Source organism: Balaenoptera physalus, assembly GCF_965194825.1.
Source record: "Balaenoptera physalus genome assembly, chromosome: 12".
NCBI classification, from domain to species: Eukaryota; Metazoa; Chordata; class Mammalia; order Artiodactyla; family Balaenopteridae; genus Balaenoptera; species Balaenoptera physalus.
The window spans coordinates 76,269,208-76,295,580 of NC_138897.1; the positions used below are offsets into that span (position 1 = coordinate 76,269,208).

The window sequence follows — 26,373 nt, forward strand, 5'->3', positions numbered from 1 at the left end:
TAATATCATTAACAACACATCTGAAACTTCTCATTTTAAATCACATGGACACAAAACCAGACCTGGAAATTTACTTCCTTTCCACAGAAAAGGGCCCTCACTAGGGACAAACATAAAAGCTGTGCTTCACTTGACCAGACTTGCTGACATGGAGGAGGAAATACCCCCATCCGAAACAACAGTCTGCAGAGGTATGTGTCGCAGGGGAGGGGTGGAGAACTGCTCTGACCCTTATTGCTGTGTGTGACCTGCAGCAAGTGACCCTCTTCCATTTCTTTCTATAAACTGAGGATACTAACAGTGTCCACCTCACAAGGTTGCCAAGATCCTGCCATACAGTGTGTTCAATAGTGACTACGGAAACATCATCACATCCCATTTTGCAGCTCTAGGGCAAGGGATTCATGACTGGCGGGAGACAGAGCCAGGCCAGCTCTGGGATCCTAAGGGCAGCAACACTGGAGAAGAGCTGCTGGGTCTGGGGCCTCACCCTGGAGTCCCGAGTGAGGTCTCCGCCCAGGCGCACTTCTAATGTCCGAGCTTTGCTCTCCGCCTCCCTTGCCTTCTCTTCAGCTGAAACCCAGAAGAAACCATGATAAGAATTCAAAAGGTCAAAACTCTTAGCTATCCCTCCTAGACCCCATAGTGCAGTCCCCGCCGTATGAGACGTTCACACACTGTCAGGGAACAGGTGAGCTGGGAGAGCAGCCTCCTTGCTTGGAAAGTCAAGGAGGCCCCAAGGAAAACAGACACCTTTTCCAACTTTACAAATGAATCAGAACAGGTCAAGCACTGCCCAAGGCAACCAGAGTTAAACCCTCAGCAGGAGCTGGAAGTTACCAACAGTCCTCAGCCAATCACTCTCCTTGAGCAGCCAAGAAGCTTTGTCAGCAAGAGAGACCTTGAGATTTTTGCCCTGGAATCAAGAAAACCAATTTCACAAGTATTTGTGCCAGAGGACAGTGTGGGACTCTTCACTCTGGGCAGGTAAGCATTAGGTAACAGCCTGTAAATGGCTGAAGGAGTAGCCTGGAAAGAAAAACTGTTGAGGGAGAGATGGGAGAGAAACTGGACCAGTGGTTCATGAAAGCCCACCCCTGGGTGTTGCATGGAGCTTTTGCCTGGATCCTGCTTTTGCCACAAGCAACGTCCCCCAGATGACCCTCCTGCCCAGGGGGTCATTACCAATCCGTGCCACGTGCTCAGCTTTCTTCACCTCCTGCTCCGCGCGGGTCTTGAACCGGCTTGATGTGTACTTGTACATCCTGGGGGGGTGGGGGGGAGTAACCAGAGGGCCTGAGCACCAGAGGTGCAGGGCAGCAACTATCTTGGCCCCCTGATGAGTCAAAGCCAAGCTTATTTTAGCAAAAAGACTCAATTCCCTACTCCACTTGCCCCTTGCCATCCTGCTCCATCTTTGAAAAGCAACCTCACTACTCTCCGAGTGTGTCATTAATCCCACAGCAGAAACCAACCTCAGCAACCAGCAGGGCCTCTGCTTCCCTGTGTACTGTCTAAAGGGCCATCGGCCCTGCAAGCAAGAGGCTCAGACAGCTCACCGTGTCAGGCTGAACACCCTCCACCTCACAGAAGGCACACTCAACAAGCCTCACCAGCCACCTCTGCCCCTCCCTCAGGACCCAGTAGTTTGTCTGCAGTTAATCACAAGCAGCTTAAAGACCCAAACACAGTCAACACTGTCAGAGCCGCTCATCCACCATCACTCCAAAGATGCCCCAGAGACACGTGGCCAGGCCCCATCCTTGGCCCAAAGGAAACAGCAGGCCAGGGTGGGCAGGCCCCTACCTGGGCTTGTAGAGGCAGCAGGAGAGCCTCTTGGTCTGCACCTTGTGCCCGTGGATGAAGATCCGCATCCGGGGATCAATGTAGAGCACGGCAGCATAGGCGCGGAAGGAGCGGCGCTCTGGCTTCCTGGAGGTGGCGGAATGGAGGGTGCTGTCACCCTCCCACCACCAGCCCAACCGAAGGCCTGGGCGGACAGCCTCTCTGCAGGCTCTCCACCTCCCGTCTCAGCTTCTCTTGCTGCCCTGAGGGGTGCTTCCTCTTGTGGGCACCACATCCCACCTCCTCTCACGTCCCTGGCACAGACACCTAAACTGGTCCCACCACCCCACCATGGACCTGGCAATTCCTCTCCCCTCTCTAGGCCTTGGTCTCTTCCTCATTCAAGTTAAGGAGCTGGGGCAAGGATCTGGATTAGCTGAGGACCTGCTGTCCTTCTATTCATCCCTTCTGCCTTGTGGCAGGAAGACATTGAGTTCTCAGCTTTACCAACTCTAAAACTGGGGAATTCAAGGAACAAGCTCACCCCTCTCTCCCTCAAGTCACCTCCCTTTTCCTCCCTACCCAGCCACACTCACGTGCCCTCCGGGGAAGTCTCTGCCATCTGGATATCTCTTGGATTTGAGATTATGTCCAGCTCCGGCTCTCCGTTATCCATAAGTTTGAGATTAAAGATGATCACCAGCGTTCCTAGGGAATAGAAATCCTGTGGTTCTACCAGGCACCGCCAGCCAATCCCCATACTGCTCCTGGCTCTGGAGCTCCCTGATGCTAGAGGCCACAGGCCTACTTACCACTGTCCCCAGGAATCTTCATGAACTGGGTCATCACTTCCTCTTCATTGCGGAAGGGAGAATACTTATAGATGAGTTCCGTCTCGATGGCAAACTTCTCCACGTTGTCTGTGACAGGTTCCCGGGTCCGAGCATTCCAGGTGGGCAATGGGACTATCACCTTTGGAGGAAGCACAAGCAGACGCTTGAAGGAAGCCCCGGAACAGCCTTCCCCCCGCAAATGTGCGTCCACCTTGTCCCTCCCCACAGTAGCTCCACACTGCCCCAAGGTGAGGCCCAAGCCCCCGAGCCTGGCACCAGTGGCTCTAGCTTCTGCCCCTTCCCAAGACTCTGCCTCACACTGCTAGGTTCTCTGGGGTATGCTGGCTTATGGCCTGGGGGCCTCTGCATGAGCAGTTCCCTGCTTGGGATGTCCCTGGTCATTTTCCCTATTTGGTAATAAGTCTATTATTTCCACTAAGCAAAACATATTTGCAATGATCTAGTGAATCTAAAGACACACACAAACATAACTTATAACTCAGCAATTCTACTCCCAGGTATATATCCTAGGAGAAATAAAATATAAAAACAAAACCCTACAGTATGAGTCCATTTATATAAAATTCATAAATAGGCAAAAAATAAACTATTATTCAAGAATACATACACAGGTGACAAAATTATAAAGAAAAACAAGGAAATGACTGATCATCACCAAGGCAGTTCCTTAAGAGGTGCGATAAGGAATATGATTGGTGAGGGGCACGTGGGGACTTCCAGCATCAGTCTATGGTGGTGGCTACGTGGGTATTTGCTTTTTAATTACTCTCAACTGTAGGTAGGTTATTTTTTTAAATTTTATTGAAGTCTAGTTGATTTACAATGTTGTGTTAATTTCTGCTGTACAGCAAAGTGATTCAGTTATACAAATATATACATAGATTTTAATACACTCTTCCATAGGTATAAAATTTAATCTTACATCTACATAATCTTCTAGAAAATCCGACCCTTGTCAATTATACCTGAATAAAGCTGGGAGAAAAATCCTACTCATTCTTCAAAAACCCTACCTCAAACGCCACTTCCCCAGAGGCATCAACGTGCACCTCTCCCTCCCGACCCCTCTCCCAGGTGCCGGGGAGTCCTGTAGCCTGGGATTCCCTCTGCAGAGCAAACCACTCCAGGCACCTCAGAGGTTCAAAACAGATGGCCCACCCTGCGGAAAAGGGGATTCTGAATTTTAACTAGCTCTGTGGTGATTAACTGTTAAGAGTTCTGAGGCACTTTACTGGTTTCTAAGAAGCTATAGTATTCAGCCCTGGGGCTGGTCTGGACACATTCCCACCCAGCTAAAAGTGATCTTATTTTGAAATCTTGGCTGAGTTCACACTAGGGTACAATCCAAAACAGTGATGACCTTCTAGCACCAAGTAAGGAAAAAATTTCAACCTAGCTTTTTCACCAGGGGAATTGAGTTCCATTTGTGTTCTGTGAATTGGTGCCTCCTTTACACCTCCCAATCTTCACAGCAGTCCCAGGTGACAACGGCATTACTTTAACCTCTGGGCAATCACCTCATTTGACACCCACCCACCATCGGAATATTCCTCCCTTACTTTCAGGGTCACCACTCCCCTGGCTTTCCTCCTACCCCTCTGGCCGCTCCTGCCTCCTTTGCTGCTTTCCCCTTCTCCCTGGCCTTTACATGTGGGCGGGCACGCCTAAGACCCCAGGCCCTCTTCTCCACACGCTCTTTTAGGTGAGCCCGTTCACTACGAAGATTCCCGGGAGTCTAAGCCTCCCCGAGCTCCAGACCCAGACTTAACTTTGCGTGTCCAGGACAAAAGGTACACGTTTTCCCTCCCAACTGCCCCTCCTCCATCCTTCCCCAGCTCCAGACAGCCCACCCCCCAAGTGCGACACCAGGACCTCAGCCAACTACAACCCCTGCTTCCCATTTCCCCTTTCCAACTGATTAAACACCAAATCTGCGGCCACTCCTACTTCTCTCACCTCCCTGCTGGAGTCCTATAGACAGCCAGGGCCTCTGACACCAACACCCCAATCTTTCCAATCCAGCCACCACACAATAACCAAACTGATCTTTTCAAAGAGGATCTAATACGTTGCTTAGATTCCCTTTCGTGGCTGCTTTTAATAAAGTCCCACACACTCCCCAAGGCCCAGAGGTCAGGCCCGACCTGCCCTCTCTGCTCTCCAGAGGCCACCACCTCTCGTCAGGTGGCCCCTCTGCCCTTCCCACAGCCCCCACCAGCTCTCAGGCCAGGAACAGACTGTTTCTATTGACGCGCAGCCCCTGCTCGCACCACCCTCAGTCCAGCAGGAAGCAGTCCTGAAAAGCCCAGCTGGGGCCAAATCCTCCTGCCCCACCTTTCCCGGGAGTGCTTGCCAGCTGCAGCACTTCTCTCACTCACCAAAAAGGCAAACAAACCCAGTGGCTCACGAAGTAAAGACGGCAGAAAAAGAGCCTTTCGTTCCCAGCATGAACTGATTTGCTATGATTTAGGCTCACATCTAAACAAGGCCAGTACCAATTTACTCACAGCCAACCAACACAGATGAGTTAGATTGACACTTTGACCGCATTTCACCTGTTTAAGTGACAGGAATGGATTTCTCTCTGCAGACCCTCTTGGCCCCCTCTCAAGCTCTGGCCTCCATTTCTCACACAGGAAAGGAGTTAAGAGTCCAGTCTGAGGCTAGGCACACCAAGGCCTTCCCTGATCCTCCCATGAGCGGGCGCAGACCTCACCAAACCAGCTCTGCAGATATGAGCCACCAGGCCCAAAGAGAATCAGCTGTGCATGTGTTTAACTTACACAGTTAATTACCAAAAGGTTTCAAAATCAGAATATTCTAGAGTCATTAGGCCTTCCTTCCAGCATAACAATAATCAGCTGAGGCTGAGTGTCAGCTGCCACTTACTGAAAAACTTAAATGATTTTCCATGTGTTCACCTGCTTCACTACCTGCCCAGGCCCTGCAGGTATCAGACTTGTAGCTTCTGATATAAATGGTTAGAGCAACACATTTCCTCGAAAGGAAAATGCTCTCACAGCACATTCCACAAAATCACCATCGTATGGGAAAGACAGTGCTGTTCCTATTATTATCACCAGCTGTGGTCTCCACCCATAGTTAGGGAAGCCCCAAATACTCCCCCTGATAAAACAGCTCTCCCAGTGACACCCCCCACCCCAGGACTGAATTCAAGCTGCAGATCTAGGAGACCTACAAATCCAACTCTTGGTTCCTGACACTTGATGGCCTCATTCTCAGAACCGGGACAACTCTTCTCTGAAGTTGTGAGATTTTACTTCCTCTCACATTAAGACACCTGCCTTAATCCCTCAACCAATTCATCCAACCAACCAGCTAATCCCATAATAGGGGATGTGGCTACAATCCTGCAACCCCAATAAGCCCAGCATGCAAATGACCTATGAAAACAGCCTGGGCAGAACTAGGAAGTGGAATAGTGACTGGGAGCACGAGGATAGGACCTACTTCATCAATGCCTTCCTCCTCGTGAAAGGTACGCGACAGGAAGAGGCAGGTCATGGTCTCTTCCTTCTTGGTGAAGAGGATAAAATCCTTCCCAATGCGCATCGAGCCCCTGAAAGGGAAGCAGAAATGGGTTATTCTCCTAGGGATTCAAAAGCTCATCTGAGGAAAGAGCAAATCCCCCCTCTGGACGTGATGAAACTGCCTTCGGAGGGCTCCCCTAAAGGCCTCCCTGGGACCCAGGACCCTGAGCTGAGCTCCACAGCCCTCGCTCCCTCTCCTCCCCGACCCCCACTCCCGACACTCCTCCTCCTGCTCTTCCGTGGGCCTCAGTTTCTTCTCATCACCTTCTCGACCACATCTACCCAGCACGCAGGATTCTCTCACCACCAAGCATCAGCCCCGGGGGAGTCTCACCCCAGCCTGTCACTGCCTGTGCTCTGGTTTCTTCCCAGCCACACAGGGCTGCTGTGGCCTGACTGTGAGCCACCAGGTTTCACTCCAGTAACACCTCCAACACACACATCATCTTCCACACTGAACACATCCAGGTCTCACCCTGTCCTTCCTTCAATGAACCAAACTCCCCTCCCATCCACTCATCAAACAGCAGCACCATCAAGGGAACAGCCTACTGCCTATGCTCACAAGTCCTCAAAAAACCAGGATGACCCCAAGGCTCAGCCAAACACAGGGCTAACCAAAGTATCGCTGTTGAACACAGTTCCAAGGAGGCCTACAATTGGCTCATGTCCTGTAACCACAACCATCTTGTGTCTTGAATTGTTTTGCCACTTCAACTCATTAAGCCACAGGTCCCTGCTTTAGGAAGCAACTGGTTTCTGAAAAATGTGCCTCCAGGCTGACTTCCACAGGGCAAAAGTCTGAACGGAATCAACTGCTCCTTCCTCTATTTGGCTGAGTTAATCCTTCTGAGGAGCAGGCAAGGACAGGCCTTTCCGGGAAACACTGAACAGGGCAAAAGCGTGAAGCACCAATGAGAGCAGGACCCACTGACCTGTCTTCTGAGCAGCTTCTGGCTTTATGGCTATTACCTCATTAGTCCTCCTAATACCCCAGGGAGGTGACGGCGGCGGGAAGCCTTATTACTCCCTTCTATGTAAATACAAATACAAACTGGGCCAGTGTGCCAAGTACGCAAATGAACGCCATGCCCCATTTCCCCAAATGTTCAGGAAAACTCCAGGACACTATCCAGAGACGCCCTGGTGGCTGCCAAGTTGTTTTTCTCCTCCTCCAGTTCCCGAGGTGCTGGCAATGCTCCCTCCCCAGACAATCTCACAGTCCTCCTCGTGCCTCTCTGAAACTTACTGGTGGCACAACGAGGCACATTAGCTTGCCTTCTGCCAAAGCTTGCTCTTACCCCAATTTGACAAAACCTCTCACTTTGTGCCTCTTCCGTGTCTTTGATCCTGACCTTGGAGGGTAAATAGCAACAACCCAGAAATGCCACTTCTCTGTTGGCTTCTCTGCTTCACAGCCCTATTCTCACCACAAATCACTTCCTCCTGAAACTCTTTCAACTTCTACACTGGTTTCAAAATGAATTCACTCTGAACACTAGATGGCTCCATCTCAATGGCGCCTTCTCAAAAGTCGTTCTACCAAAATACGCTGATGACAACACTCTCAACTTCGGTATGCTTTCCTTCCTGGTCTTCTAAGCACTTCCAGAATCACATTTCATTTGCTCCTGAAACTTCCTCAGTAAGGAAGAATGTCAGAGTTTAGAAGCCCATTTTCTACAGTAGGAAACAGATACTCAGAGAAGGTGAAATGGCTTGTCTTAAGTCACAGAGCTGATAAAACCAGAAGGGGGTTTTATCTATAATCCAGAAGGGAAGTCAGGGTTTCTTACATCTGACTCTAGGAGACCTCAGTTGTTGGAAACTTAGATCACCACACCAGAATCACCTGGGCCCTACCCCAGACCCACCAAATCAGGCCAAAAATCTACCATGGAAAGATCAAAGGAGAGATACAGTAAGAAGGGAGAAACTAGGCTAGGGCTCTCACAGTAATGATAGCATTTAATTCTTAACCTACTCATATGTGTTACAATCTCAATTTACAAAGGAGGAGGCTGAGGCTCACAGAAGCAATTAAGCGGCTGATGTCAGATTTGAACTTTGGTTTGACTGAAGTGAGATGGACAGCAGCTCCGGCCTTGCAGTCAGAAAGACGTGGTGCATATCTCACCTCTACACCTGGGCATTTTCACACCTTTGGGCAAGTCACTTCACCCCTATAAACCTCAATTTTCTCATCTGAAGATGAGAATCATAGTACCTATACCTCACAGGGCTATGGTGAGGATTAAACGAAATCATCCAAGTAAAGTTTTTAGCACAGTGGCCAGCACATGGTAAGTGCTTGTTATTGAGAGACAAGTGGGAGATCCAGGTACCAGGTCCTTGCCATCATGGGAAGCACCCTCTCTCTTCCCCATACACCCAAGCCGGCTGCGTGGAGGGACAACTGATGCTGCTGCCCAACCAAACACTCAAATAAAACAACACATTTCCACAGCAAGACTAGAAACGTGACTCAGAATTCCATTTGTACAAACTCCAATCCCACTAAATCGTATTCCATCCAAAGGTATGTACAGCTGCAAGTGAGCATTTCAGAAATAGAAATCTTTCTCTTGGGGCTTCACTCAAAACCAGAACACCACATTCCAAATGCCAAACAAGTGGGAACCAAGGGCTGAGAAAGAAGTCCCAAGGGACAGGGAGACATTAGGTAGGCCCTTGCTACAGGGTCTGGCAGGACATGTGAGTAGCAACCAGGTCCTTTGGTGGTGGGGGGGGTTTCGGGTCTCTCACTCACTCACCCTGGATCCCCAGTGCCTGGCACAAAGCGTGACAGGTGCTCAGGGGACACGCTGCACCACGGAGTGACCCCCTCACCATCTCATAACCAACCCAAGCACACAAAACAGCCACTTGCATCTTCAACCACAGGGTAAAAATAAGAATTTTCAGTAGGAGGAGAGGTGCTGTTCCAGAGCACAGTGCCAAGAGAAACCTACAACTTCTCCCACCTCAATGATTTTGGATGTCCATACTCATTGATCTGTGATGTAGGCTGGACATCAGCTGCTAAGTCCCCAAACCACAACTCTTTCCCGACTCTCCTCCTGTTCCAGAATTACAGTGATGGAGGGACAAGGACGAGGAACATTTTCATTGGACAGAAGGAGGAGGGAATTGCTCGATTTTGTTTCAAGTCCTGGGACAGGCTTCTAGTATACTTACGATTTTAACCCATTCCCGTACTGCCCAATCTGGGTGGACTCAGGCGTTCGCTTGGCTGACTTCCCAAACTGGATCACACTGGCAGCATCACCTGAAGTGGCGGACACAAGAGAAAATGAAAAGTTTGTTCTTCTTTCCCAGACTCTCAAAAATCAAAGGTCTGAGCCTTGTTAAATCCAAGCAGGGCTGTCTGTCTACTGAAAGCCTCTGTCCAAGGAAATTCACAACCATGAGGCAAATGGAGGAAACCTCTGACTGGCCTGTCAGTACCGCCATCACTAGGCCCTTGTTCTGTTACCAGAACGTGGTAATAAGGCTGGGGGAGGCCACCACAGTTCCAGCTCCAGGATGTTACACAAGCTGATAAATACAATGTCAAGAGACAGGTAATCTGACGGACTTCAGGCTGCCATTCAGATCCTATCTCCCATGCTAGAACAAGACCCAGCAAATCCATGAGTGGAACTAAGCCTGAGATGTTGCAAGAGACCTCCCTCTCCCTTCTAGTCACAAGAGTGAGCAAACAGAAAAACAAGTTAACACAATAAGCATTTTGTAAAAATGGTTACATCCTCCCCAAAAGAGGCAATCAGCCCAACACTTACTTGGATCCATTCCTGCTCCATCATCCAAAAAACAAAGCATAAATCCTCCACGAAGGTCCTCTCGCCTTTCTGTAAAAGAAGGAGCTGCCATTACTGGGCAGTTACCCACCAGAGGGCGGCAACTTGTGTGTGATCGGAAGGTGGATCAATGTGAAGCTTAGTCCAAAAACGCCTTCTCCTTCTAACAGTCCTAGCTAGTGTGAGTTAAATGTCAGGGCCCTTGATGGTAGGAATTTCCATCAAAGGCTCTCCAATGCATTCTAGTTCACGACAAAGCATGAGAGAATCTATAAGGAGGGGACAGAGAATACCTAGTCCAGCATCTAGCCACAGCCAGGGCCACTGAACATGCACGGATTTCATACACACCTTAACCATCCTTCTGCCTCTCTGCACCTGGATTTTTTCCACCTCTGCCTCCTGCTGTGGATACTAAAGTACTCCAACTACTACATGCTGTACCTCATCAACAGTGCTCAAATTCAACAGGGCACCTCGTTTGTGGGTTAAGTTTGGGGTAGCCTTCAGATAAAGTGATCGAGCCAGACAGGCTACGGACACAGTGGTGGCAGCTGCTATCTAGAAGGTGAATTACTGAGTCAGTATGTGACTATCCCCAGGCCAACCATAGTTTCTGAGCCATCAGTATTCATCGTCACATCCCCTCCTTGCTATGGGTCCTTCAAATAGCTCCCCATCCCAGAAGTGAGATGGCACAGAGTGTAGTGAGAGCTGCCTGGTTTCCAACTGGACCTGCTCGACTGGAGGGAGGAACAGTCCTTCGACAGAAAGAGACAGAGCAGCTGTGTGTGGCAGGGTGTCCTGGCCGACAGGAAGGAAATGCATGAGACTAAGGGTGCCATTCCAGTGGCTAGAAGAACCCCTTCCTTCAGCAGCTGTCTCTACAGCAGCAAGTGGTCACTCAGAGCAGTCTGGGTCCAAGCACGTCAGAAACACTGGAGAAGAGATTCCCAAACAGGGAAGGGGACCAAACTAGAGTTTCCAAGGTGACTTTTGACCCCAGTGATGAGGACTAGGCAGGCAAAGGAGGAAGAGCACAGGCCTTGGAATCAGGAGAACGTTTGTACTAAAAAGGAAGACGGTCAGTTTAAGGTACTATAGGGATAAGCCCAAGGCTGCCTTGGAGTCTATTCCCTAATTGAGGACATTTTTGTCTCCCCCAGGCTGCAGTTCACCAACTTCACCCAACTACCTAAGCAGTGGAACCTCAGTTTAAAATGCTCTTTGTCCTCCCCTCAAGCTAAATATTCAAGTAAGTCATAACCTCCTCTGTTAAATGGACCAATCCGTGCCAAATTAGTTAATGTAATTTAAATTAGTTAATGTAATTTAAAATGCTATTTCAGAAGTACTATAAGCCACAGAGATTTTCAAGTATCATTCAATGTTCAGGAAGCTGAACTTTGCTGAAACATTAATCACAGGTGCTTCCTGAAAGTTCGAGAATAAGGACCTTCTTGGAAGTACTACTGGTAGATAAGAAAATTTTTCCCATGGCAGTGCCTTTTATCAGTCTGGAGAACCCAAATAAGATCTAGTAAGCAGAAGCAAGTGCAAAAAAGGTGCAAAAATTCCTCAAAGTTTTCTTCTGGAGGAAGCAAAGTGTCATATGGAGACTCAAACTGGGTCAGGAACAGAGCATGGTAAAGGAAGTGTTCTAAATCTAGCCAAGAGCCATTTGCTGTATGCTTTAGCCATAAAACGTACATGAAGACTCTGCTTTGGAATCTAGAAATTGGTTCAAGCCAAGTGTATCTGAAAAATCTCCAAGGATTGATTACTGGCATTTCTTGAACACTACCTAGGAATTACTTCTAGGTCCTTATGTTTGGTAGAACAGGACTCACGGGCTGTTTTTCTTTTTTTTTAATTTTGATGCTTTTTTTTTTTTAATTTATTCACGTCTGGCTGTGTTGGGTCTTCGTTGCTGCGCGCGGGCCTTCTCTAGTTGCAGCAAGCGGGGGCTACTCTTCGCTGCGGTGTGCAGGCTTCTCATTGCAGTGGCTTCTCTTGTTGTGGAGCATAGGCTCAAGGCGCACAGGCTTCAGTAGTTGTGGCACATGGGCTCGGTAGTTGTGGCTCGCAGGCTCTAGAGCGCAGGCTCAGTAGTTGTGGTGCACGGGCTCAGTTGCTCCACGGCATGTGGGATCTTCCCAGACCAGAGCTTGAACCCGTGTGCCCTGCATTGGCAGGCGGATTCTTAACCACTGTGCCACCAGGGAAGTCCACACAGGCTGTTTTAACACACAATCATCACTTAACAGTGGGTCTGAGAACCCTTTCATGCCCAAGGACTTCATTTTAAAGCTTTTTCATGTTTATGAGAGTAAGAGACCCACCTATGGAGGGTCCTCCTGGCCACACAGTGACCAACAGCCTGTAAGCAGCTAGCAGTGATCAGGTCCACGGTCATGAGTGGCACTGCCTCAGGGCCAAAACAGACTAGCTGACACAGCAGTAACTCCTTCAACTCTGTAAGGAGGCAGTATGGCATCTTCACTTGGCTAAAATGCTTATCCCAATCACTCAGTTATTCGGATGTGCCTGGCTCTGTGATGAAGATAATAGCCAAGAACAATGTGGATGTGATCACTGCCTTCAGGGAGCTTACAGTCCATAGGATGCTACTCCCTGTAGCAGATCAGTAAGCAGGAGGGTTTAAGCAGAAGGAGACTGAGTGTCAGCTAGAGCAAAGGCAGTGTGCATAAGGATCACCTGAAGAGCCTGTTAAAATACAGATTCGGGGCTCCACCCTGCAGAGTCTAGTAGTGTGGGTCGGAGGTGGTACCTGAGAATTTGCATTTCTAACAAGCTCCCAGGTGATGCCAATACTGTCCACCACTGGACCACTCTTTTAGAAGCAGAGAGCTAGAGCTAGCAAGAACTAGAAGGCCTCTCTGCTCGAACCTATCTCCCCAGACATTCCAGCAGTTAGAGATGCATTCCTAACACATTCTATTCACTTTAGTCAGTCAATTGAGTGCTATCTAAAGCCTCTAAGCAAAGGATTTTTATGAAGATGGGGGAGTTCTGGACAGAGGGGAGTCTAGGCAGCTGAAGGTTGTCTGCCTCCCCGTCCCAGCATGCATCTCAGAAGCAAGACAAGGAGGGCAAAGCCAAACTACCTTCTTTGCAGTTGTGCTTCAGGCCCTGGTAGCAGCTATGTACAATCACAGACCCAGTGTGGAAGGCTGCACATCTAAGTTTCCCCCAACATGACCAAGTCTGGCTTCTCCAAGTTAGCCCAACGTTCCACCATCCAACTCCCATTGGGGAGAACAGGAAAAAGAAAGAAGCTGGAAAGGAGATGTGAGATGGAGCTATAAGTCAAAAGTCAGAGGTGATAAAATGATGTTGTCCTCAGCAGAGGCTGTAACAGAACGACACTCAAGTTCCTCGTACTTTGTAATGTGTTTGAGCAGTATTCGTTTCAGCTCCATTTGCTCTAATTTTCTATTTACTAACCATTGACCTGGCATCATAAAAGGGATCTTTCTTTGAGGCATGGCAGTCCCTATCCAAGAAGTCTAGAAAATCAATAAAAACACAGTCTACTTCTGACAGGCACGTTATGGTCTGGCCCCATCTAACAGGAATGCTTTGGGTACGGGAGTCTGGTTCCTTTCTCACCCTTCTTTAAATTACAATGTGAATGTGTGACGAATTCAAACTACATCTGATGTCTGGGGAGATTTCCGAGTTCAGTTATCAATCTAGTTTCAGAATGGGAGAGGGGAAGATACTTTCCCCAATATAGTAAGAACAAAAACTTTATATTACTAATTCTATTATTCTACTTGTAAAATGAGGTTGCTTTTATTCCTCCTGTTGAATGTGTTAATATGGCACTGAGGTAGAAAAGTGTGAAGTTAGGGGCACCTCAGTCAAGATTCCCAATCTCAAGGTACTTGAGAGTAAATCAAGTCTTTTTCCAAAATGCTATAGTGCTTAGTGCTTCTATCACACCATTTAATCCTTAACTACCTTGACAGTTCCCTCAAGATCAAGTTATTGTTCTCTAATCATCTGTAGAGTGCTAACTGTCTCTCCAATTAGCGACTAAGTTCTCTAATGACAATTTAGCAAAGGCCCCATCTCATGCTCTCTGGACTCCTCCCAAAACACAACAGCAGTAACACTGAGCACAGAATAAATGCACACTGGGCCCTTTTCATTTAAATTGAAATCCATCTGTTTGTTCTGCTGCATTCTAAGTGTAAAGCACTAAATTTCCTTGCTGAAATTCACCCACCAAAGGTGGTAAGAAGGAGCAGGGATGATCTCTTTTAAAAAGCTTCTTCCAGTAATTCCCTGGTGGTCCAGTGGTTAGGCGCTCTCACTGCTGGGGCCTCCGATTCGATCCCTGGTCTGGGAACTAAACTCCCATAGGCTGCGTGGCTCGGCCAAAATAAAAAAAAGCTTCTTCCAGATAGATTTGGCTATGATGATTTGTCCCTTCAACATCACTTGGAGTGGAGGCCCATTCTCTGCTTTGCCATCTGTGCAATGATTAAAACAGCCACCATTTCTTTCAGAGGTAGTGGTTACTACTCCTCACTAAAGCACACTGGGATGTAAGACATACTGTGGCTTGGGAATGATGCCTCCATCTGGCCTGAGGGTTTAGTAACCATCTTCTAACATTCTGCTGCTATGCCCCCTTTTCCTGTTATTTTCTTCTAAAAATAAAAGTAGTCTTATTTTCACCACTTTGGCAGAGCCTTCTGAACAGAAGGCTTTTAGAATTTAAGCAGTATAGCTGACTTCTGAGCTGTTCTGAATATTTTCTTTGCTCCAAAGAAAGGCATAAGAAATTCATATCTGGGGAGATTCTTTATAATTATATGGCATTGGAAATTCTAAGAATTACTTCCTATTGTGTGATTATCCCCATTTATCAAACAGGTCTGTGAAGAAAAAGAGGGATTATTTGATAACCATATATTCCCATAAAAACACTCAAGTTTTCTCAAAGGCTAGACAATGCTACCCAAATTGGATTTAAAAGCTGTCTTCCTCTGTTCCACTTCCAAATTTTTAGCACTCAAATGACCAAAAAATGTGCTGGTACAAACACTGAACAGGCAAAAAGCAAGCTACTTATCAAATAATAAATACATAAATAATAATGACTAAGATTTCTTCCACTGTTGTACCCACTCCATTAAAAAAAAAAGGATCTTACTGCCGAAGAGCAGAGCCAATTAGGCAAAAATAGTAGACGCTGTCAATATCTTTAAATTCGAAGCAAAGCAGCCCTTCTTCCTACATGACTTCTCTGCCTGAGAACATCTCTGCAGACCTCAGTGTCAACCTGGTTACACAACTGTTTTATACAACTAACACCAGCAACTCTCCAAGTTGGGACTTGTCCTCACCAAGGCTGCAGAGGGAGAAGATGGCCTTCAACAAGATCCCTCTTTGGCTGCAGGAACCACAAACCTGGTCACCTGCTAACTCCAATCAGGACAATCAGTGGTACTTGGTCATTTCACTCCCCATCACCCCCATAAATCTCCTAGTGGATTTATTTAAATAGATCAATAGATCTGGGCACCCCGTGTTAGTTCCTTTACGCCAATATTCTTGATTTCTATTACATGCCTGACCAGGGCTGCCCTGTTTCTCCCTAAGACCTGGAGTAATCAGGCTGTCTACCCACGCTCCAAAAACCAGTTTTTTCCCACTCATTTCTTCTTAGGCACAGCAATAAATGCTTTCGGGAACTGGGCATTAGAAGAAAGGACTGATGTCTGTCTTACCTGCATAAATATCGATTCTGGTGGCATCAGCATCTCTGCAAAGTTAAAAGAAAAAAAAAATCAAGATTCAAATGAGAATATGAAAATATCAACCATCAAGATGCACAATATTTTGAGGGGGATACATACTATTTTGAATCTATCTTCAGGAAGTCATAAAGAAATTCTATATACATTAAAGATATACTTTTACATTTGGTAACACAATTTTCCTTACATGTCTATGAAACACTTCTGGAGCTCCAAATTATTTAAAATAATCACAGGATACATAGGACCTAGACACACTTTTTTAATAAAAATTTCACAGTGAAAACATCTAAAAAGAACATTTTTTAGATGTTTAAAAACATCTAAAAAATGTTTTATCCTTTTTTAGAGGATAAAAAAGAACATTTCTTTTACACACTAGGAAATGACTCCAATCACTCATTTGATTGCAATCATAAACAATGTTCCAATAACTTGTCCATTTTTTCTTCTCACCAAGATTTGAGGAAAAAAGAAAACAATAACCTGCCACAAAGCCTAAGAAAAATCAGGTCTCATGGTATACACACTATAGTCAGCAGACTGATTCATGAGCCCGTAATCTTATCCTCCCTAAACTTGAAAGGAAGTTGGGACAGCCCACTAGACTCCAGCCATCAGCTGAAATAAAAGTTCAGTCATCAATGAAGTCTTCCATAAAGGCCTGAAAGTAATCTAGTCCAATTCTGCCAACTGTAGACAAGGAAAATGAGGCACAGAGTTTCATTGGTTTTAAATGTGAAAAATCCACTCAAATCCATATAACTCTACATGTGCCTATTCTCAAAGACATAAAAACATTTTCAAAAATAAAAGAGATTGGCAAAATGTGTGCATGAGCAGGAACATACACTCCCAGACAATCTCCAGTTCACCGTATGATATACAAAAAAGCAGTCTGACAAAACACACTACAGTCTCACTAAACTAACAAGTGAGAAATTCAAACACAGTTCCATTAAGCTACAACATTTTTTAATTGAATATAAAAATTATAAGTCAACCAGGATTAAAATAATTGAAAACACTGAAAATGGGAGCTTTCTAGTTAAACAACTTGTTAACCAGCACACTTCCATGAGCAGTCCAGTGAATAATAACAATAAAAGTAATAATAGTATAGGTTTATAGCATGGACATAGGCAGACATAATTATCATTATGTCATTAACTGGAGGTCTGTTCAGAAAGTACTTCTGTCCACTCTTATCCTCTTCTTCCTTCATTAGTCATCAACACTTGGTCAATAAACGCCGTGTCTGAATTTTATGTTTGCATTCAGAAACAAGACTGAGATAATATTTTAGTGATATAATTATAAACAGACTTTTGATTTGGACTTTGCTATTTATCTCTGAACCAACCCAAACTTTTCAGTCTTGCTCAGTAACATTTATAGGCTTCTATCACTAACAGTTCAGTATAACACAGTGCTAAAGAATGATTTCTTCTAAGCACAGTTGCTAACAATGGAAGATGCTTTGATCAACCTGAGTCATCTGACAATAAAATACAGTCACTCCACAGTATCTGCAGGGGATTGGTTCCAGGACCACCCAGGAATACCAAAATCTGCAGATGCTCAACTCCCTTATATAAAATAGTATAGTACTTGCATATAACCTATGCACATCCTCACGTCTACTTAAAATCATCTCTAGGCTACTTATGATAACTAATACAATGTAAATGCTATGTAAATAGTTGCCAGCATGCAACAAATTCAAGTTTTGCTTTTTTGGAACTTTCTGGAACTTTCAAATACTTTCGATCATGGTTCATTGAATCACAGATGCAGAACTTGCAGATACAGAGAGCTGATTATACATTTTGGGAAGACACAGAACTCTGACATAATTTTAAAGACATTAGACAGTGTACTGTCCTGGTAGCACAAATTAAAACAGAGCTTGTCTGTCCTAGTAATTAGATAACTAATTTTTTATCTTAATTCCCTGTGTTTCACTACAATTATCTTGCTCTAATACACAAGGGAAGGTAGCTTTGGAGGTCATAAATTCACTATTTTTAGGCTGGAGCACAGCAATGAATGAATTAAGGTATCAACTAATGTGCTATTAAAAATACTTTTTGGGTAAGAGGCTTCTTAGGAATGAGTCGCGCTTGCAACAGAATTTGCCTTTCTCCCAAGTCTTCAGAGAGCAAAGGTCACACGACCCAAAAAGTTTTCAAGCAGAGACTGTATGCCTGAAGACTACATACCTTGCATTATCAACTAGTTCAGCAAGAGCACCAAACAAGAATTCATGAGTGGTTCTGAAATGATAAATATTGAGAGTCAGGAAAAGAATTATGGAATTAAACTATGATTCCTAATAAAAAGTCAAGGTTATAAAATATTTAAAAGTTTTTGGAAAAAAAACACCTAAAATTGTCATTTGCATCATCAATTTACATTATTGAAGTTTAAATTTCCCCACAATTCAAGTCTTTCCAGAGCTCACTAGTAGTCCTCAAGTGTTAACCTGTCAAGTCCTGCTATCTACTCAAAAATGTTTATTCTTACTATTTTGAGTAGGGGAACCCACTCTAAAACATTCAAAGATTCCTATGTGTACTACTGCTAAAACAGTGTTTTTCACTATTCGTATTCTACCCTGAAAAATGCCTGTATTTCATTTTTCATTGCCTTAACCAGCTGTCAGTTTCTGCATATCTTTTAAGAATTCTCAATGGACAAATTGCTAGCATTCAGCTTTACCAATACCTTTGTGTGATTTACTGGTGAAAACCCATTCAGTTTTGTGCAATTTATAAGCAAAAATACTCCATTTGAAAGTGGGGAGAAAGAAAATAATCCATTTCTTGACATTCCCTGATTTTGGCCAAAAACAAAACTTTCTCCACATTAAAGAAAGGAATCCAAGACCCTCTTAAACAATTCCTCCTTATCCTAAGAGGATAAGGGCTTGGTGTGGTCTCCTAGGGCCCTTGTTCAAGTTAGCCCTTTCAAGGAGGGTAGTCAATGGTCATCTCCTCCTCTAGGAGGCTGCTCAAAATGTGAGTGGGATAAATTCACAATTACCATGTTATTCAGAACTCAATAAAGATGATATTTATGTGTAAGATGTCTCCTTACATTTCTTCCTCCATTTACACCTTCTTTAATTTGTGCTATTTCCCATAATAGTCCTCGTTAGATATAAAAGTAGATGTGTCTACCTAGAACCACCTAGAAACTCTGACATTTTTTTTCTTTGGCCGCACCTTGTGGCATGTGGAACCCTAGTTCCTTGACCAGGGATGGAACCTGTGCCCCCTGCAGTGGAAGTGCAGAGACTTAACCACTGGACCGCCAGGGGAGTCCTGAAACTCTGACTTTTGATTAAAGAAAATATAAAAGCATTAACCCACATATTACCATCATCAATTTTTCAAAAATAACCATGTTATTCCAGTTGATTTTTTTGTATGTAAAGTTTCAGCCAATAGATAAAGTGAAAATTTCTAAAAATTGAGAATGAAATATACCAATACTAAATAAGCAGTGTCTAGGATCTATGAGCACTTACTACATTGTTCAAAACAAATTGTAAAACGCTTGTTTATAAAATAAATACCCAAATTTCAAGTGTCCAGGAACACTGGTTTTTTCTCAAGTAAATCTTCAAATTTTTACAAATGCAAATTTTTAATTAAAACTACCAGTTCTTGGAATTTTAGGAAGAACTTTTTCCCATGATTTCAGTGAATATATCTGTTGCTGATCCAAAGGCAGTACCATGATGTATTAACAAAATGTAGAAATTTTATCTCCAAGTCCCCTAACAGAGCTCAAATTCTTCTGACTAAAATCCAATTCTTAATTATTTTACATGAAAAAAAAACCCCACAATTTTGCAAGGAAAAGTGTACACCTGCAAGAAACATCCATATCTTTATTTATTTTAAAAATTTGTCTCCAAGGGCTTCTCTGGTGGCGCAGTGGTTAAGAATCCACCTGCCAGAACACTCTATGACATAAATCACAGCAAGATCCTTTTTGACCCACCTCCTACAGAAATGGAAATAAAAACAAAAATAAACAAATGGGACCTAATGAAACTCAAAAGCTTTTGCACAGCAAAGGAAACCATAAACAAGACGAAAAGACAACCCTCAGAATGGGAGAAAATATTTGCAAATGAAGCAACTGACAAAGGATTAATCTCCAAAATTTACAAGCAGCTCATGCAGCTCAATATCAAAAAAACAAACAACCCAATCCAAAAATGGGCAGAAGACCTAAATAGACATTTCTCCAAAGAAGATATACAGATTACCAACAAACACATGAAGGGATGCTCAACATCATTAATCATTAGAGAAATGCAAATCAAAATTACAATGAGGTATCACCTCACACCAGTGAGAATGGCCGTCATCCAAAAATCTACAAACAATAAATGCTGGAGAGGGTGTGGAGAAAAGGGAACCCTCTTGCACTGTTGGTGGGAATGTAAATTGATACAGTCACTACGGAGAACAGTATGGAGGTTCCTTAAAAAACTAAAAATAGAACCACCATACGACCCAGCAATCCCACTACTGGGCATATACCCTGAGAAAACCATAATTCAAAAAGAGTCATGTACCACAATGTTCACTGCAGCTCTATTTACAACAGCCAGGACACGGAAGCAACCTAAGTGTCCATCGACAGATGAATGGATAAAGAAGATGTGGCACATACATACAGTGGAATATTACTCAGCCATAAAAAGAAATAAAACTGAGTTATTTGTAGTGAGGTGGATGGACCTGAAGTCTGTCGTACAGAGTGAAGTCAGTCAGAAAGAGAAAAACAAATACCGTATGCTAACACATATATATAGAATCTAAAAAAAAAAAAAAAAAAAAGGTCATGAAGAACCTAGGGGCAGGACGGGACTAAAGACACAGACCTACAGAGAATGGACTTGAACACGGGGAGGGGGAAGGGTAAGCTGGGACAAACTGAGAGAGTGGCATGGACATATATACACTACCAAATGTAAAACCAATAGCTGGCAGGAAGCAGCCGCATAGCGCAGGGAGATCAGCTCCGTGCTTTGTGACCACCTAGAGGGATGGGATAGGGAGGGTGGGAGGGAGGGAGACACAAGAGGGAAGAGATATGGGGATATATATATATGTATAGCTGATTCACTTTGTTATACAGCAGAAACTAACACACCATTATAAAGCAATTATACTCCAATAAAGATGTTAAAAAATAAATAAATAAAATTTAAAATAATTTTTAAAATATTAAAAAAAAAAAGAATCCACCTGCCAATGCAGGGGACACAGGTTTGAGCCCTGGTCCAGGAAGATCCCACATCGCAAATAAGCCCATGCGCCACAACTACTGAGCCTGCACTCTAGAGCCCGCAAGCCACAACTACTGAAACCCACGTGCCTAGAATCCATGCTCCACAACAAGAGAAGCCACTACAATGAGAAACCCGCACACCACAACCAGGAGTAACCACCGCTCGCCACAACTAGAGAAAGCCTGTGCGCAGCAACAAAGACCCAACGCAGCCAAAAATAAATAAATTAATTTAAATAAATAAATAAAAGACCAAACTCATTAAAAAAAAATTTGTCTCCAAAATCATCACCTTAAATTCTTCAAATTATCAATTGAAGAAACAAAAATATATTCTGCTTATTACTTCAACTAATTACATAGGGGAAAATAAGCTGGAAAATTAAAGTGATTTGATGATGGTAATATAAGTTAAAAGTAAATCTTTGTTCTCAAGGTTTCAAGCAATCGTTTTCCTGTCTAAGAAACTTATAAAGTGAATTAGTTTTCTATACTCTAAATTTTCTTTTTAATTTTGAAGGCTAAAATGTAAAGTAACAAATTCTACTGCAATATTTCTCATTTCAAAAAGAATTTGTACTTGAAGTCAAGGAATATCAGAAATACAGCTCCTGGAAAAAAAAACAAGAGTACAATCTTAGTAAGAATGAGACTACAATTTGTATGCAGAAATCTTTGGGATTATCTGGCCTTTGGTAGTGACAATGGTGAATATCAATAATCTGGAAAACTAATTCTGATACCTTTGCCATCAGGGCAAAGAAATCACAAACAGAAACAGCAATTGCTTCTCACCAATACATATTTCTGATTGTTTCACATGAAAATTAAAGACATTTAGAATTCAATAAGCTCTCGAAAGGGCAAGCACAAAGAGCACTTCTGGCTAAGTTTTTACTGCTTTCTACACAATGTTTAGAAAAGTGTCTTGTACATTTAGAATCTAAAGAAAACATTCCAAATGTCTTCGTTGTTCCACACAGTATCAATGCTGTTCCACAATACATATTTCAGATAAGTTAACAGATACTTTAAAATGTAGCTAAGGGGTGCTTTTTGATGTGTGCTGACACATCATAAAAGGAGCCTTTTGCGACAACTGTTGGTAAGGTCAGAGACAACACTCGGATTCTTCTCCAAACCTCCAAGTGAATAACTGATCCTACTAACAAATGCTAAAGCCAAATTTCTAAGTATCTCTTAAATTCATAAGAACCTAAAACGTACCAACTGTGTAAGCTCTCCCCTTTTTTTCAAATAACATTCAAAGAGGTGCACTCATTGCTAGCTGGCAGTTGAGATAGAGATATCTGTATAAATATCAAAGGAAATTATTTTCTTCACAGACCTAAAGATTCTTTGCATGTGATCCAAGAAAGATCAACCATCTGGAAAAAGACAAAGATTTTTAACAACTTCTTTCACTTTCAACTGATTGTGGCTTTTATACCATTTGTGCTACGATCAAAATAGCTTTGCAGCTCAGCATTTCCAGTGACAAATTCAAGTGTAAATCTACTCATTATGTAAGGAAAATGGTCTATTTATATTCAGCCTGAATTTAAAGCCATAGATTATCCATAACCCCATCACACAGTGATAGCTTCTGCTTAGTTCTTGGATATGCTGTCAAGAGTTAATTGCCTTAACTGCTAGAAAATAAAGCTAAAAATTCTAGGGCAACCATTCTACATTCTAATGGCTTTAATATAGTTAGAGTGTGAACCCACATTTCAACAGGATTATAAATCATAAGATATATGGTCTCTAGAGTTGAAAGGTTCCTTGACATTCACTTCACATACCAATAAAACAACCCAAAAATATCATATGCTCAAGATAATAAGTTATTAAATGTGCAGACAGGAAGAGACATAGAAAGCAGGCATCTTATACTTAAGCACCCTGCTCTATCAGAGCACTTAGCAATACTGCATACAGAGTGATTTAAGATATGCCCCTTATGCCAAAGGAACATCACTACCATCGCTACATCTGGTATCTGGCCCTTGACTACTTGTGAACATTTTAGTACCAGTCACAAAATCTACCACCAAAGAGCAGTAAGAGCATAAAACTACTTTTATTTAAAAATCCTAACTTCAATCATTTCATATGAGCAACATGCAATATTAAAACAAATTAACCTAAGACCTTCATGTTAGAATTTCCCAGGCCTGCTTCAAACCTTAATGCTGATATAATCAAGAGAAAAACCATCAGCAGTTACTGTAGACCTAACACACACACACAAAAAAAATTTAAGGCAGGGGTTTATCATCTCCAACAGATGCTCCAGAATTTATTAAAAATTCATCTGCCTAATGACTACCACCAAACAGCAAGTTGCTACCACACTGACCAACTTTTGGTTTATATGAGGTAATATTATAAATAAAACAAATAATTGTCACCATCTATTCAATATTTACTGTGAACCATGTGTGATCTAATTACCTTATAAACATTATTTTACATAATTCTCATAAACATTGTCAGATTAGCCCCATTTTGTAGATGAAAAAACTGAGGCTCAGATAAGTTGACCTACCCAAGGCCACAGCCAGGAAGCAGTCAAACATAAGCTTGGCTGGCTCCCAAGCCCATGCTCTTTACTGCACCACACTGATTTCTACTCTTCTATCCTGGACTCTGCTAAATGGGAGATAAAGGGTCACTTCTTTCACAATTCAATATGGCAGTATTGTAGATGTCAGACACCTTAAAATGGTCTTGTTTTTTTTTTTTTAATTAGAACAAAGCAGAAGGCAAATCCTCCCTTCTCCAAAGGTAACACTGCACCATTTAACCCAGAGGAGATGTATCTACCACCATTACGATTAACAAGTCACATTTTATGAAAATTAAAAATTTGTTTCCTCTAGAAATGAACTTCCAGTCGAGTCACAATAAAGAAAGGTCCTGAAATTGGCTACAAACCAAAAACTTATCTAGGTGTTCTGGGGTTCATATTTTCTTCTGGCAGGACTGGACACATTCAGACGTAAACAACTTCTAAGGTGTGATCCAGGTAATAAATTCCAGAGCTTCCAAAATGATACATTCAACCCTCAAAATGCTTATGCAAGCAAGTGGTTCCAATTCAACACGGTAAGTCAAATTCCCAGAAAACTCTCCAATTTCAAACAAGTGGCTCAACTGAGGTTCAATTCTTTGCCTTTGCTCTGTTCTCCTATTAAAAAACCATAAAATAGCAAAAGAAATAGAAATATCCCAGAATCCTCAAATAAAAGGTTCATCGAGATAAACTAAAATTGAAAACTTTTAAAGTGGTAAGTAAACCCTCTGCTGTATAGACAAGGAAACAAGATAAAACTGACTACAGTAGGAGGTCTTGCCTAATGGTTAAAAGCACTAACCACGTGGCCAGATAAATCTTACTGCCTTCAGTCTTGGTGCCTTACATCTGCCACTTAGCAGCTGTGTAACCTTTCGCATGTAACTTAATCTCTTTGAGCCTCAGTCTCCTCAAATGCAAGATAGGAATAACCCTTATTCCAGTAGGGCTGCTATAAAGATTACTTTAGACCATGTTTAAAAGTGACTGGCATGAAGCAATTAACTGTTGTTACTATCATTTCATTATCAAATAAATTCTTTGGGGAAGCTGGAACAAGAACCCAGTTTCTGAACTCTCGTTATGGTCTTCCAAGAATATCAGTCTGTTTTGGCCCCTCATTCCAAAATTCCGAACTGAATTTAACAAACACAATCATCTGTGAACATCTAAGTGGCCTTCGACTGCTTGTTCTTAACGTGGCAGTTCAAATATACAAAAGGATACTAAAGGATACTACTGCCCTTGGCTATGCTATGAGCTAGATGGGTATAACCTTTGATCAGAGACCTTATCTACCTGGATTTCAGATTCATTATCCACAGCTTGAGAATTCACCTAGGTGACTCTGCAATACCTACTTAAACACTCTAGTTCAGTAAGAATCTTCCTAAACAAAACAAAACCAGGTTCTCATTTGGCAATTCACTTCACTACTCAGAAAATTTTTATTTCCTTGATAGGAAAAACAGCAAACAAAAAAATTACAGACGTCCTTTCCAACAGTGATGGCCTCCCCACAAGATCATGCCTCTCACAAAGGATCTCCTTCATCCCTCTCCAGAAGAGGAAAGACAAGCAGCAGCACCTGGTGCAGAGCCCCAATTCCTATTTCATGGATGTGAAATGCCCAGGATGCTATAAAATCACCACCATCTTTAGCCATGCACAAACAGTAGTTTTGTGTGTTGGCTGCTCTACTGTCCTCTGCCAGCCTACAGGAGGAAAAGCAAGGCTTACGGAAGAATGCTCCTTCAGACGGAAGCGGCACTAAAAGCCCCCAGGATCAAGATGAATGGGAAACCATCCCAATAAACATATTCTGGATTAAAAAAAAAAAAATTACAGACGTTATCAAAAATATATGGTTCTTTCCTGTAAAAGGCTAAGTTATTGCACTATTGCTAGATAACTGAAGTCTATGTTCTCAACCCTGAAAGTGGTTCTTCTGAACTCTGGGCCATTCATTTAACTGCTCGCCACCTCTCCAGGTACCAAAATGAGAAAATACTTACCTTCATCTGAAAAGTGCCAAATGAATGTACTAAAGAACTAAATAGTTATACCCCCACTGCATCACTTCCAAAAGAGTGGGCATAAGGTTTAACCCTAAAACATTCCAGACCAATGTGGAGTGATGGTAATCTCCTCACAAACTCAAGAACTATGAACACAGTATGTGTTCAATGATTTGCATACATTTTGGGGAAAGGCTATTTAAATCACGGGTTTAACCAAGTTATCACTTTCTGCTTAGCATATAAAAACTATATTGGATGAGGATGAATTTCCCAGAAAAATAAAACCAACTGTTTTCTGGGGAAAAAATTTCTTCTCACAAGTTGCCATTTAGACGTCTTCATTTGTTTTTTTTTTTCTTTTTTCCTTCTTAGAAAGAAAAGACTTGTTATAACCCAACTGTTTTGGCTGTTGTCACCAAAGAGAAGGAGTTGATACTAGAATAGTCCAACTTTTGGCGATCCAAAGAACAGTACTTGTTGGATTCCTATTAAACACTTGAATGAAACAACTCAATATACTGACTTCAAAGAACTAGCTTGCATTTGACCAAATAAATTTTGATCCAATAAAGGAAGATCATATTCTTCTGGATTAGCAACAAACATTTCACTGATCTCAGTTCTTCCATACAGAGCTCAAGACTCATCCAGTGAC

At 43.1% G+C, this 26,373-nt stretch overlaps 1 protein-coding gene and 1 pseudogene across 8 annotated transcripts in view; one reads left to right on the forward strand and one right to left on the reverse strand.

The window, feature by feature from the left end:
- MORC2 (MORC family CW-type zinc finger 2) overlaps window positions 1–26,373 on the reverse strand; it is a 39,931-nt gene that overhangs the window by 11,880 nt on the left and 1,678 nt on the right. For 4 of the 7 annotated variants that reach the window (XM_082417265.1, XM_082417263.1, XM_082417262.1 and 1 more), the window contains exons 2-12: window positions 18,029–18,082; window positions 15,777–15,811; window positions 13,140–13,310; window positions 9,994–10,062; window positions 9,389–9,479; window positions 6,111–6,219; window positions 2,598–2,757; window positions 2,382–2,493; window positions 1,807–1,932; window positions 1,186–1,265; window positions 491–573 (exon numbers count right to left, since the gene is read on the reverse strand). In XM_082417265.1, the coding sequence (XP_082273391.1) occupies window positions 491–573; window positions 1,186–1,265; window positions 1,807–1,932; window positions 2,382–2,493; window positions 2,598–2,757; window positions 6,111–6,219; window positions 9,389–9,479; window positions 9,994–10,062; window positions 13,140–13,310; window positions 15,777–15,811; window positions 18,029–18,082 (1,090 nt within the window). The remainder of the gene's footprint in view (window positions 1–490; window positions 574–1,185; window positions 1,266–1,806; window positions 1,933–2,381; window positions 2,494–2,597; window positions 2,758–6,110; window positions 6,220–9,388; window positions 9,480–9,993; window positions 10,063–13,139; window positions 13,311–15,776; window positions 15,812–18,028; window positions 18,083–26,373) is intronic. The other 3 variants (XM_082417268.1, XM_082417267.1, XM_082417266.1) reach the window with 1 other exon arrangement.
- LOC309639725 (small ribosomal subunit protein eS27 pseudogene) lies at window positions 18,089–26,132 on the forward strand (annotated as a pseudogene). The gene has a single exon. The product of its transcript is annotated as a small ribosomal subunit protein eS27 pseudogene (transcript).